At 38.3% G+C, this 13465-nt stretch overlaps 1 protein-coding gene across 1 annotated transcript in view; it reads right to left on the bottom strand.

Annotated features, from left to right (window-relative positions):
* Positions 1-340: 340 nt before the first annotated feature.
* Positions 341-13465, bottom strand: part of ST6GAL2 (ST6 beta-galactoside alpha-2,6-sialyltransferase 2) — a 75839-nt gene continuing 62714 nt past the window's right edge. Inside the window, exon 6 of the mRNA XM_039222697.1 lies at positions 341-613. Within this exon, the coding sequence (XP_039078628.1) occupies positions 342-613 (272 nt within the window). The 3' untranslated portion in view covers position 341. The remainder of the gene's footprint in view (positions 614-13465) is intronic.

Raw genomic sequence — 13465 nt, 5'->3', positions numbered from 1 at the left:
GTAGCTGAAACCAAACCTGATAAGGGGTGCCCATGGCATAAGAAAAGGCTAACATTTCTGGAGGTATAGTACTATTCGTCATACATTTGCTTTTGTGGGTTCTTTTAGCTTTTTTTTTTTTTTTTTGCATCTTTGAGCTTTTTACCTTTTAAATTCCATTTCTGTATTCAAAGCAGTAATAAATACTCAATGGCTTAGAAAAAGAGGAATTCTAGCGGCCACCACTGAATTGCAGTCTAAAGACTGAAGATTACATGCCTAAAATATATCTTCAAGTATTCTTCTGTAACTTAGAGTAGACAGTAGTACCTTATTGCACATGGACTCTCAAAAGCCGCTCTTCAAGAGTGCGGAGCTACTCGGCCGGGTGCAGGGCAGCGCACTGCCCGTAGCCCAGGCAGGACCACCTTCCCCTTGCGGTGCAGGTCCCCCTGGGCACCTGTGTTCAGCCGCTGCACCAGCAGCTTCTCATAAAGCAGCGGGTGGTACGCCCCAAGCGTGCAAGCCGCATCATAGTACAGCTCGTGGTAGTGGCACAGCTCCGTCTGCCGGATGGATGGGATGTATTCATACACGTGAACTTCACTGCACATGGACATCATGATGAGGATTCCTGCCGCGGAAAGAAAGTTAGAAGCAATGAACAACTCTGAGCAGGAGCGAGAATGTTCTGGAACTGTGATGGAGGGAAGGACTGCAGCAACGGGCACTTGTTCTGGGCTCGTTTTCCTGTTACTTTTTCAGTGTCAGTGTCAAAACCTCCAGCAAGTGGCCTGTCTGTGGCTCATGGGGTGTAAGGGCCTGAGATGTGGTACTGTTATACATTCATAGGACTCATAGGGTTATTGTGGGAGGGGCATTTTCCATACTTAACAAGACATAATCTAGTGAGTTACAGATTTGCATTCTCCAGGTTCACCTGTCACAGTCCACAGGGAGGTCCCATTCTCATTTGCAAGAGTAGGACTGCTTTGTTCCAAACACATGTTGAAAAAAAGGGGGCTATAAAATAGTTGATTATAAAATATGTGAATGGAAAGAGATGGAATTGGCAATACAGAGGTTAAGATTCATAATATCAAAATTATCTCCCCATGGTGCAAATAGAGCGCTATCAAACCTCATCCCAGGCTAGGGGGCTTTCTTTTCCCAGCACCACCAACACTTTTGTTAACATCCTTTAAACTTTAAGCAAATATATACGCTTATCCATTTTAGGAAAGAGGAATCCCTTACAAAAAAAAAACAGTCAAAACAGTTAGTTCCTGCAGAGGACAATTATATTTCTAATTAATCAACCATGAAAATCCTTACAACTGGAGTAAGTCATGCACAAGGGCCCCTGGGAGAGAAGAGAGCAGAGGTCTAATGTTACCTGGGGGTTCATAGATGCTGCTCAGTTGAGGGGTGAGGCCTGAACTTACAGGGCAGCCTGGGAGACAAGGGGAGAAAGGAAAGCAGGAGAAAGGGATGCTGGTCCAGAGGCAATAATGGCATCCTGTTTAGAAGCTGGTAAAGGTATGGCTTGAGAGCCATGACATGGTAGTGTGTTTGAGAGTAAAAGATGTTCCTAACAGAGAGAAGGAAGTACTTCTCTTCAAATTCCCAAAAGCAAAACTGTTCTCAAGAGCTCTGTCAAAACTTCAAACAACTGGTCTGTTCCTCTCCTTTTCCTCCCACAGCCCATGTCTTCCTCCTCTTCCATGGCTGACTTCCTTGTGGCCCCTTCCTTGGGAAGGCTGAACATGACAACGATTCTGGTAGAGCCAAGGACCAGAACCTTCCCTCTGAAGTCACTGAGGAGAGTGAGTATCAGCACCTGAACATGCAGCACAGGCAATAAAGGAGTTTCCCCCTTTTTTTTTTTCTAAGTAATTTATTGTCAAGTTGGTTTTCATATAACACCCAGTGCTCATCCCCACTAGTACCCTCCTCCATGCCCATCACCCCCCTCCCCCTCCCCCCACCCCCATCAGCCCTCAGTTTGTTCTCAGCATTCAAGAGTCTCTCATGGTTTGCCTCCCTCCCTCTCCCCAACTATTTTCCCCCCTTCTTCTCTCCCACGGTCCTCCGTTAAGTTCCTCCTAATCCTCCTATATGTGCAAACATATGGTATCTGTCCTTCTCTGCCTGACTTATTTCGCTCAGCATAACACCCTCAAGGTCCATGTTGCTACACATGGCCAGATTTCATTCTTTCTCATTGCCATGTAGTATTCCATTGTATAGATAAACCACATCTTCTTGATCCATTCGTCCGTTGATGGTCATTTATGCTCTTTCCATGTTTTGGCTATTGTTGAGAGTGCTGCTATGAACATTAGGGTACATGTGCTCCTATGCATCAGCTCTCCTGTATCCCTTGGGTAAATTCCTAGCAATGCTATTGCTGGGTCATAGGGGAGTTCTATTGTTAATTTTTTGAGGAACCTCCACAGTGTTTTCCAGAGTCTCCCTCCTTCTGATAATTACTGCTCTAAGAATATTTTGTCCTCCTCCTCATCAAATCATCTGTAAGGAGATCACATAGCAAATGAGAAGGCCATGCGCCTGGGGAGAATTAAATCTCTTTTTTCCCTGGTTACTTTACACCTGCAACAAACAATGTGTATGTATATGCTTCATTGATGAGTGTCACAGGACCTGTGTTTATGTAGCTGAGGATGGCTTCAGTGTTTTCTTTTCTTAATGTTCATTCTAGAGGGAGATAGTGTGCACACATGTGAAAGTGGGTAAGGGCCAAAGAGAGAGACAGGATCTGAAGCAGGCTCTACACTGAAAGCACAGAGCCAGATGTGGAGCTCGAATTTGTGAACTGCAAGACCATGAGCTGAGCCAAAGTCGGATGCTTAACCAACTGAACTACCCAGACATTATGGCTTCAGTGTTTTAATCAGGAGCTATGGAACAAGTTCTTGTACCACATTACCTGGAAGCTGGCTGCTCTCCCTCCCCTGGGCATGGTTCATGGCTATGCCAGCTTTGCACAAGGAACCACATCAAAGGGTCCTAGGCATCGCTCGCATACCAAGACGCCATCCATTAATACAATTACGACAACTACTTTCCTGCAGATAGCAGTGAAGAGCCTTCAAGAGTGTCTTGCACAAAGTCATCTCAAAAAATAGCAATGGAACTGGACCTAGAAAGGATAGGTCTCCGTTTACCTGGGTTGTGTTGTGAGCAACACAATCTCCTTCCTGAGGGCTGTAGTCAGATATGTTCGAGTTGCCACCTTTACAACTCTCGTCCTTAGAGTGGATGTCTTTCAAAAGTTAATCTTACACTCAAACATCTTAGCCACATTATTGGGTCTTCTCCTAGAGCAGTTCTCAAACTTCAGCATAAAATGGAATAACCAGGGCAGCTTGCTAAATGTCAATTCCTGGGACTTGTTTCCATTTCCAGAGATTTGGGTGCCCACCGGTTTATGTTGGGATTCAGGAAACTGAAGTTTAAAAAAATTTTTTTTCAAAGTTCATTTATTTTTGAAGGGGGGGCATGAGGAGGGACAGAGAGAAAGCAAGGATCTGAAGCAAGCTCTGCTCTAACAGTGGGGCTCTCAAACTCACGAACTGTGAAATCATGGCCTGAGATGAAGTCAGACACTTAACCAACTGAGCCACCTAGGCACTCCAGGAAACTGCATTTTTAAGAAGCATTCTGAAACTGTGTGTGGTAAAAGGCCATTAAAAAACGTCCAATCCATCACAGACCATGGCTTCTGTAAAATACAGTACAATGATTTACTAAAAATTATCACGTATTTGGAATCCATGCTATGTCAAGTTACTACAGAAGTTTCTAAATACTGTCAATTTCTACAATGATCTACTTATAGATCAGTGACTAATGTTTCTGGACCAATGCTTGTCCGCTTACGATGCATTGAGGGCCGTTCTTTGAGGATTATGTTGGTCTAACACACATATTGCTTGAAAAGGTCTGCCGTCAGGGATGCCCATGCTGCATCATAAGTAGCTAGACATTCCACATGTTAGATGAAATTTAGAGCTGAGCTGCCACCAACACCCAAGTAAGAAGATCCTTGGGTGATTTCTCAAGTCCTTCCTATTGTCTTCGTCTCAGAGAGCATCTACTAAGATGTTTGAATCAGATTATTTTTTTCCTCTAGGAAGTTTCCCAGAGAAGATTTTTACTCTTGCTGCTGGTTAGTTATTACATTTTAAATCATGCATTTGCTAGGTAGACAATATAGATTTTGTTGTAAGACTAGGCAAGAAGTTACAGTTTCTCTGCAAGTAAACAGGTAAGTTTTAGCACTTTCATATAAAAATACTTTATATTTAAAAATAACTTCTAGGGGCATCTGGGTGGCTCAGTCAGTTGAGTGTCCAGCTTGGGCTCAGGTCATGATCTTATGGTTCATGAGTTTGAACCCTACATCAGGTTCTCTGCTGTCAGCCCAGAGCCCACTTTGGATCCTCTGTCTCCCTTTCTCTCTGTCCCTCTTATCCCTCTCAAAAATAAACTCTAAAATTTTTTAAAAAAAAATTAAATAACTTCTAGAGCTTCAGAAATGCAGAAACTTGGCAGATAGTTCTTCATTTTAGACAAAATGAAGGCTAGTGGAGGTTAAGAGTGTGGGTTCTTACCATGAGTTATCTGCACTATTCCTCCTGATCTTTCCCTACCTGATACAGACTTAGAGGAACAATTTTCCAACCCATTGTGTACTCACATGAACTTGTGGCTTTCTAGAGCCATGAGCTGAAAGCATCCTAAAACTTAAGCAATAGCAGAATCTTCCCTAAGTATTTAAATGTCAGCCAGCTATAGCACTAACATCACAACATTTATGGCAACACCTTCAAAAGGAAAGGAAAAATCAATTTACAATTTGTTGGGTACACGTGAAAGGTGTACAAGATTTATGACACCAAAGCTGGATAATATTTTTATTATTTAAAATTTTTTTCAGACAGCATGGTCAATTCATTTGGCATATGCATACTCTGGTTTTCAATTTATTAGGGTCATGATTACACACAGATTGGAGTTTAGATTCAGATTCTGTCATATAATAAATACTAAAAATCATTATTGTTAAATGTGGTCAAATCAACACAACAGTTAATGCTAATAGTTAAGAGTATTTAGCCACAAACAAAATCCTAAAGACAAAATTTCTTCCTGTTTTGCAAAAAGGAATTAGGTATACATCAATATTTGGAGTTATATAATAGCCCTGGCACAGTTCTCAGTATGTGTGTTAGGGAACGGGTGGTGTGGGTGTAGACACTGCAGGGAGGCAGGGCTGGGACAGGGCTGGGAAAGATCAAAGCCTTCACATTCTGCTGGAGGCCTCTTCAATTAAATCCAACACTTATTAAACTGGGCACAGTGCTAATCATTGGGGATTAAGAGAAAATTTCTTTAAGAAAGAAAGTAAATTAAAGAACTAATCTTTAAATATAAAAACAGGTAGCAAGCCCATAACTGACAATTCTTTGGATGACTTCAAGAGTCTTACATGATGCACTGAGAAAGAATGTTTGAGTACTACCACCAGCATTGCTTTTCAAGTGTTGTGACACTGAGCCCTACTGTCCACAAATGATGTAAATACAAACAACACATGGTTCTCAGATGTCCTCTGAATTAGAGTGCCAACAGAGTGCCACACTGAGAGCCCCCAACTCACCCCTGGTTTGCTGATTCACTATGAGGACCCACAGGATCCAGTGTATAGTGCTACTCTGCTATGATGTATTAAAGCAAAAGGATACAAGGTAAAACAAGCAAAAGTAAAAGGTATGTGGGCCAAACTCCAGCAAAAACTAAAGTCAAGTTTCCACTCCCAAAGGAATCACACAGGGTTTGCTTAATACTCCTAGCAATACATGTGAAATGCTGCTAATCAGGGAAGCTTTTGAGAGAGTCAGTGCTCAAGGTTTCAACTAGGAACTGGTCATGCAGGCAGTTTCTGCCTGGCACATACCAAAATTCCAGACTCCCAGAATGAAAGCAGGTGTTCATCATATGCCATAAAGCTTGTGCGAACAGTCTAGGCAAGATGAATTACTCTTACCAGTTTTGGGGTTGGGAACCTTCCCAAATCAAAGATCCCAGATGCCAGCGAAGGGCCAGCTTTGCAATCATGCCTTTCTAAGATCAGCAGTCAGGCTTGCCAGGTTAAATTTTTGCAAAGATACCATACATGGATAAATTCACAGTATCATTATACTTCATAATCAATTCCCTATGCCAGACCAACATGGGGAGTTCACATCTGGTTATGCTAAAAATGTTTTTAGTATTTTTTTCATTTCCTTTCTTAGGACTGCTCATGATCACCTAAAAATCAAAAAGAATACAAATAATTTAATAGTATGCTCTTCAGTAAAGATTTTTTTAAAAAGTCACTTAAACTTTATGTTAAGTAATTTTGTTTATAGACTACCAAAAAGTAACTTTCATCACTAATAAAATTTTACTGCTTTTACCTAGCATTCAAAGAGGAATTAACACCAATCCTTCTCAAACTCTTCCAAAACACAGAGGAGATGGGGACACTTTCAAATTCATTTTATGAGGCCAGCAATACTCTGATACCAAAAACAGAAAAGGACGCCAAAAGAAAAGAAAATTACCGGCCAATATCCCTGGATGAGCACAGATGCAAACATGCTCAACAAAATATCAGCAAACCAAATTCAGAAACATATTGAAAGGATCATACATTACAGTCAAGTGGGATTTATTCCAGAGATGTAAGGATGACCCAGCATCTATAAATCAATCAACATGATAGACCCACATTAACAAAATGAAGGACAAAAATCATAAGATCACCCCAGTTAGATGCAGAAAAGCATTTGACAAAATTCAACATCCATTTATGATAAAAAGTTCTCAACCAAGTGGGTATAGAGGAAATGTACACCAACACAATAAAGGCCATATCTGACCAGCCCTCAGCTAACATCATACCCAATGACGAAAAGCTGAAAGTTTTCCCTCTAAGATCATGAACAAGACAAGGATGTCCACTGGTGCCACCTTATCCAACATAGTATTGAAATTCCTAGCCAGAACAATTTGGCAAGACAAAGGAAAAAGAGGCATTCAAAGTTAGAAGGATGGAAGGAGAGAAAGGAAGAAGTAAAACTGTCACTCTTTACAGATGACATGACACTATATTTAGAAAACTCTGAAGACTAGCCCAAAAGCTGTTAGAACTAATAAATAGAATCAGTAAAGCTGAAGGATAGAAAATCAATATACAAAAATCTGTTTTGTTTTTCTACACTAATAACAAACTATCAGAAAGAAAAATTAAAATAACAATCCCATTTACAATTGCATTATAAAGAATAAAATACCTAGGAATAAATGTAACTGAGGTGAAAGATCTGCACATTGAAAACTGCATGATACTGATGAAAGAAATTGAAGAGAACACAAATAAATGGAAAGATATTCCATGTCCATGAACTGGAAGAATTGATATTGTTAAAATATTCATATTATCCATAGCAATCTACAAATTCAATGCAGTCCCTATCCAAATCCCAATGGCACTTCCTCCCCTCCAGAAATAGAACATACAATTCTAAAATCTACATGGAACCACAAAAGACCCCAAAAAGCCAAGGAATCTTGAAAAAGAAGAGAGCTTAAGGCATTACCATTCCTGATTTTAAACTATGTTACAAAGGTACAGTAATCAGGAGAGTATGGTACTGGTATAAAAATAGACACACAGATAAATGGAACAGAATAGAGAGCCTAGAAATAAACCCACACATATACGGTCAATTAATTTCCAACAAAAGCGCCAAGAACATACAATGGGAGAAAGGATAGTGTCTTCAATAAATGGCATTGGGAAAAATGGACAGCCACACACACAAAAAAAATGAAATGGAGTGCTATCTTATACTATACACAAAAAATAACTCAAAAGAGATTAAATACTAGAACTGTAACTCCTAGAAACTCCTAGAAGAAAACATAGATGTTAAGCTCCGTAACATGGATCTTGTCAATGAGTTTTTGGATTTGCCACCAAACACAAAGGCAACCAAACCAAAAAGAAACAAGTAGGACTACATCAAACTAAAAACTAAGTTTCTAGTAGAATGTTGGCAATATTGTAAATTAGTGCAGCCACTGTTGAAAACAGTATGGAGTTTCCTCAAAAAATTAAAAATAGAAACTACCATATCACTCAGCAATTCCACTTCTCACTATTTATCCAAAGAAAACAAAGCCACCTGGAAAGATATCTGAACCCTTATGTTAGTACAGCATTATGTTTACAATAGCCAAGATATAGAAACAACCTTAGTCCATTGCTGGACTCTTTGTCTTTCTTAACAGAGTCCTTAACAGAGCATTGCTAAGTGAAGTAAGTTAGAAAGTATTATGCTAAGTGAAATAAGTTAGACAGAGAAAGACAAATGCTATATGATCTCATTTATATGTGGAATAAAAAAGCCTAAAAAACAAACAAACAAAAAAAAACACCCTTGCAGATACAGAAAACAGATTGGTGGATGCCAGCAGTGGGGGGTGGACAAAACAGGTGAAAGGGGTCAAAAGGTACAAACTTCCAGGCATAAAATAAATATGTTATGGGATATAATGTATGGCATCAAGACTAGAGTTAACAACATTGTGTTATATATTAGAAAGTTACTAAGAGAGTAGATCTTAAAAGTTCTCATCACAAGAAGAAAACTGTGAACCGTGTATGGTGACAGATGTTAATTAAACTTATTGTGGTAATCATTTGGCAATAGACACAAATATCAAATCATCATGCTGTACATCTGAAACTAATATAATATTGTACATCAATTAAGTCTCAATGAAAAAATTTCCTGCTCTTGACACGAAGCAAGGCTTTTAGATAGGCAGATCAATATTTAGACACTTTTTAATGTATTTTCCTAAGCCAATCAGATAGGCATGTGGCCAGCTTTTTTAAAATCTTTAAATATAATTCAATTAGCATTCAGTTTCTTTGGCCAGTTTTTATAAACGAGTCCATACTAGGGATTCATTTAAAGGAAAAAAAAGTGCACATTTTTCTGGGCAATCAAGATTCAAGAAGCATTCATTTGCCAAATTACATGTCTTTAAGTACTGTATAATCCAATGTAATTATCAAACCAATTAAAAAGTATTTCAACTGGTCTTAATAAAATGTCACATTATATGACTCAGCATCCTAACAGTGTATATATATTTATTTGCTCCAAAGCCAGGATAAAAAGCAAAGTACAACCCGTGTTCAGAGTACCACAAATTCTAAAGGAATGAGGCTTCCTCTGGAGAATTCTACTTTGCATGTCTAGCTCTAGTTGATGTGTTTTTAGATCTAGTATAGTGTGTTCATGTATTTTAATTGTGATTAAAACTATCTAGCTTTCACCCGGCCAAGTATTCAAAGTAATGTCCAAAATTGTTCAGAATGATAGAATTTTCTCCTTGATAAACATATCCTTTTAATACAAGGCAAAATAAACTATGGATATAAACAGCAAAATGCAAATGACAGAAAAAACACTGGCTTACATCAATTCCAGTTAACACTTGAACATAATTCATATGTGAGGTAAATTAGGAATTTCTGAGCATGACCCCACAACACTGCAAAATGGTTTTCTTAATAAGTGGTCAGAGTGCAAGAAAATCTAAGTGTACGGAATAGACCAGTCTCATGGGAATCTAGCACTCCTGTCAGGTTTTCCCATAAATTCATCGTAAAATAGAAAATTATGAGAACTACACTTAAGATTATTTAAACCTTTTTTTAAAATTGATTTATTCTTGAGAGAGATAGTGCAAGCAGGGAAGGCACAGGGAGAGGGAGACGCAGAATCTGAAGAAGGCTCCAGGCTCTGAGCTGTCAGCACAGAGCCTGATACGGGATTGAACTCACAAACCGTGAGATGATGACGGAGCCAAAGTCAGACGCTTTACCAACTGAGCCACCTGAGAGTCCCTATGCTTAAGATTATTTAGGAGCAATAGTGACTCTTCAAGGGAGACTTCCAGAAAATATTTGTAATTAAAAGGTGGTCTGGAGATCTGAACGTGATGTAACAAAATAATAATTTAAGAAGTATCTACCTTATTAAACAAAATCACATAATGCAGGAGTGATATTTGAAAGGCCAATTATTAGCTGATTTCTATTATATTATTTCATGGTAGCACACAGTCAGGATTCGTTATTTACAGGGAAATGCAAAGTTATTTCTAATCAATATAACTGTGACACATTTTACATAATCATAAATATGGATGTTAAGTGGCTTGTTATTTTGTGTTAAACATCTGAGTTTGGATGATGTATTAGAAAATAAGAAGCCCCCAAAAGCAATATGAAATGGAAAAGAAAGTTATGATTTTATTTTAAGCCTATTATTCTTGTGCAGATTTAAAATTCCTGAATTATAGTGTCTGCATTTATGAATTCCAGAAATATTAGTTAAAATATAATCAGTAGTGGTTGTCTTTTAAAAAGTGGCAGTAGGTGTTGCTGGTTTCTACAATAAAAATATTGTCAATTGCTCAACTGTAGGTTTAAGAAGAGAGTCTCAACGTCTGTGCTGCTGGTTGGAATGTGTGCTTCCAGGCCTGTCTGCCTGCTGGTACTCAGGCTATGTGACAGGGATGGCGAAGCTGGCCCGGCTGGATGCCCTACCACATATAGGTGGCAAGCCAATCCAGACATGCTTTATGACCCCAAGTGAGTTCACAGATCTTCTATAAAAATATCGGTCTTTATGGGAACAAAATGGAAGCTGTGAGACTCTAAATAAATTATTCCTTATCCTCAGTCAGGCTACGGTACAGTCAAAACAACTTCAAAGTACCAAATAACAAGATTAATCTGTAGTATCCAACTAGGGATGAAAGAGAGAAATGCTACTCATATGTGTACAAATAGCTCCCCAGTGGGCTAAGAATAAGGAACCTAATAAAATGAAAAAGTTGCTCAAAGAAACAAGTCTTTATGGACCATCAAAATTACCTTGATCCCTGTTACTTTCTTTTAACTTAAAAAATGTATGTGCACTCCAAGAGGCTGAAGAATCCCTAGAACGGGTTGGTACATGTAATAACATTTCCAGAGTATCTACTAGTGTGCCTCTTTCTGGGAACCATAAGGAGAAATATGGTCTGATTAGAAATGCAAAGAAGGGGCACCCTGGTGGCTTAGTTGGTTAAGCGTCCGATTTTGGCTCAGGTCACGATCTCACAGTTTGTGGATCGAGCCCCATGTCAGGCTCCATGCTGACAGCTAGCCCAGAGCTTGGAGCTTGCTTCTGATTCTGTATCCCCTTCTCTCTCTGACCCTCCCCTGTTCTCTCTTTCCCTCTCTCAGAAATAAATAAAACATTAAAAATTTTTAGAAAAAAAAAAAGAAATGCAAAGAAAAAGTAGTATGTCAACATTTACCAACAGTCATCTACATGTCATATATAGCCTTTGCTCGGCACTAACACTCCTGGGATTTATCTAAAGAAATGGTTTAAAAGAAAGAAAAATCTATGTATTCACACAAAGAATAAACTATAGTATTATTAGTACAGAGATAGAAATGACTCATCAATATAACTGTTTGATAATATCAAATACTTTGAAACAACTTAAATACTCAACAGCTAAAGAAAGGTCTAAGTTATGATATTCCTATTTGATGGACTGACATGACCTCAGGAATATCGAAGAGAACAAGTCTATTTTTTTATTATGTTTCTATATTTGCCAATATGGTCTTATTTGACCGAGCATAAAGTTTTAGATGGAAACATCACAATATTAGTAAAGGGTAAATATTAACTATTGTGCTAAGCATATGATGATTCAAACATAACAGTAGTACTGGTATCTTCATTTTCCAGTTGAAAGAACTGAGGTTTGGAGGTCTGGAGTAACCCGCTCTCAAGATCACATACCTAGTTGACTGGTAGAACCAAAGTTTGATTCTGGTCCCTGCAGAGCTCAAGGTCTTAACCACAGCACACACACAGAGTGTGTTATGGGAGGAAATGGACATCCTTCTACATGTGAGACAAGCTCTATCAGAGGGGAGAGTTTGTAAGGAGACATGAATCACAACTTCCATTCATGTGTTCATCCCTTCATTCATTCAGCAAACATTTACTGTGCATTTGTGTGATGCCACAACTTGAGGGAAGCCCCTGCATCACAACCATGTTAAGGAAGCCTAACTCTAGATGCAGTCGCCATTTGGAAGAGCATAGACTAAAACAATCAGATGGCAGTATGGGAGGTGGCAGTGGGGTTACTGGGTGCTTTTAAAAATGTTTATTTAGTTATAATGTCATTTTCCCCCTTGTATAAGGCCTGCAAAGGGGACTTTTCAAAAATGTAACAAAGAAAAATCTTATAAAGCAACAGACTAGTCTTTCCCTTAATGTTTGCTAAAGCTTTGGACCAGTATCTATGTTGGGATAAATAATCTCTAAATCTCCTTAGAGTTAGATCTCACATATGTTAATAATGAGATCTCTTTAAAAAGTCAAGTTTTCATTAATTTTCACATAATGACCTTGTTAACAAAAGTCATGATATATTTGCACAGTTACATTACAATATTTTGAAAGATAATTATCACTAATCAGTGTCCGACTTTGAGTTAGGTTTCATGTTTAATTGTAGCAAATATTCATCTCTTCAAAATATTCTGTTTGGTAGTTTGGTAATAAAATGGGTTCGATTTTTATAAAAAAGGGAGAAGACATAGCTCAAAAATATTCATTTAGACATCTGGAAGGACCAGCTTCCGTATACATTATAGATATTAAATCTTTAATAAATATCTTATTAATATTAAAGCTTGTAATAAAAGTGTAGTTTAATTCACTTGATATTAATATGCATTTACACTGTATCAACATTATAAAAATTGTTCACATATGTTCTTTAATTCAGTTTTATTAAAAAGAAAGCAAACTGAAATTATTAGCTTTGGTAAGTTCTTTATGTATGTGAACTAGAAACTTCTGGAATGTTTTTGGGGCACCTGGGTGGTTCAGTAGGTTAAACTTCTGACTTTGGCTCAGGTCATGATTTGGCTCACGTTTCATGGGTTCAAACCCTGCATCGGGCTCTTTGCTGACAGCTCAGCACCTGGAGCCTGCTTCAGATTCTTTTTCTCCCTCTCTGCCCCTCCCCTGCTCATGCTCTGTCTCTCAAAAATAAATAAACATTACCAAAAAATTAGAAAGGAGAAATTTCTGGAATGTTTTTCCAGTAATAAAATGAGTTTAAGTGAAGAGACTCTCAGAGTGTGTTTTCTTCAATGTTAGGTCAATGTGTTCCTCAAATCCTACAACTCCCTGCTCTTTCTTTATAATCAGAAAAGGCAGTTCCTATTATTTGTAGACAGAACAAGAAAATTAATTCAGATGCAACTTAAATATTTGTGCCTGAATCTGATGTTACTAGAACATCTTGC

Source organism: Hyaena hyaena, unplaced genomic scaffold, assembly GCF_003009895.1.
Source record: "Hyaena hyaena isolate Hyena2069 unplaced genomic scaffold, ASM300989v1 scaffold_1174, whole genome shotgun sequence".
NCBI lineage: Eukaryota > Metazoa > Chordata > Mammalia > Carnivora > Hyaenidae > Hyaena > Hyaena hyaena.
The sequence above is the reverse complement of the archived record's forward strand: the minus strand, read 5'-3'. Positions and strand labels throughout refer to the sequence as shown.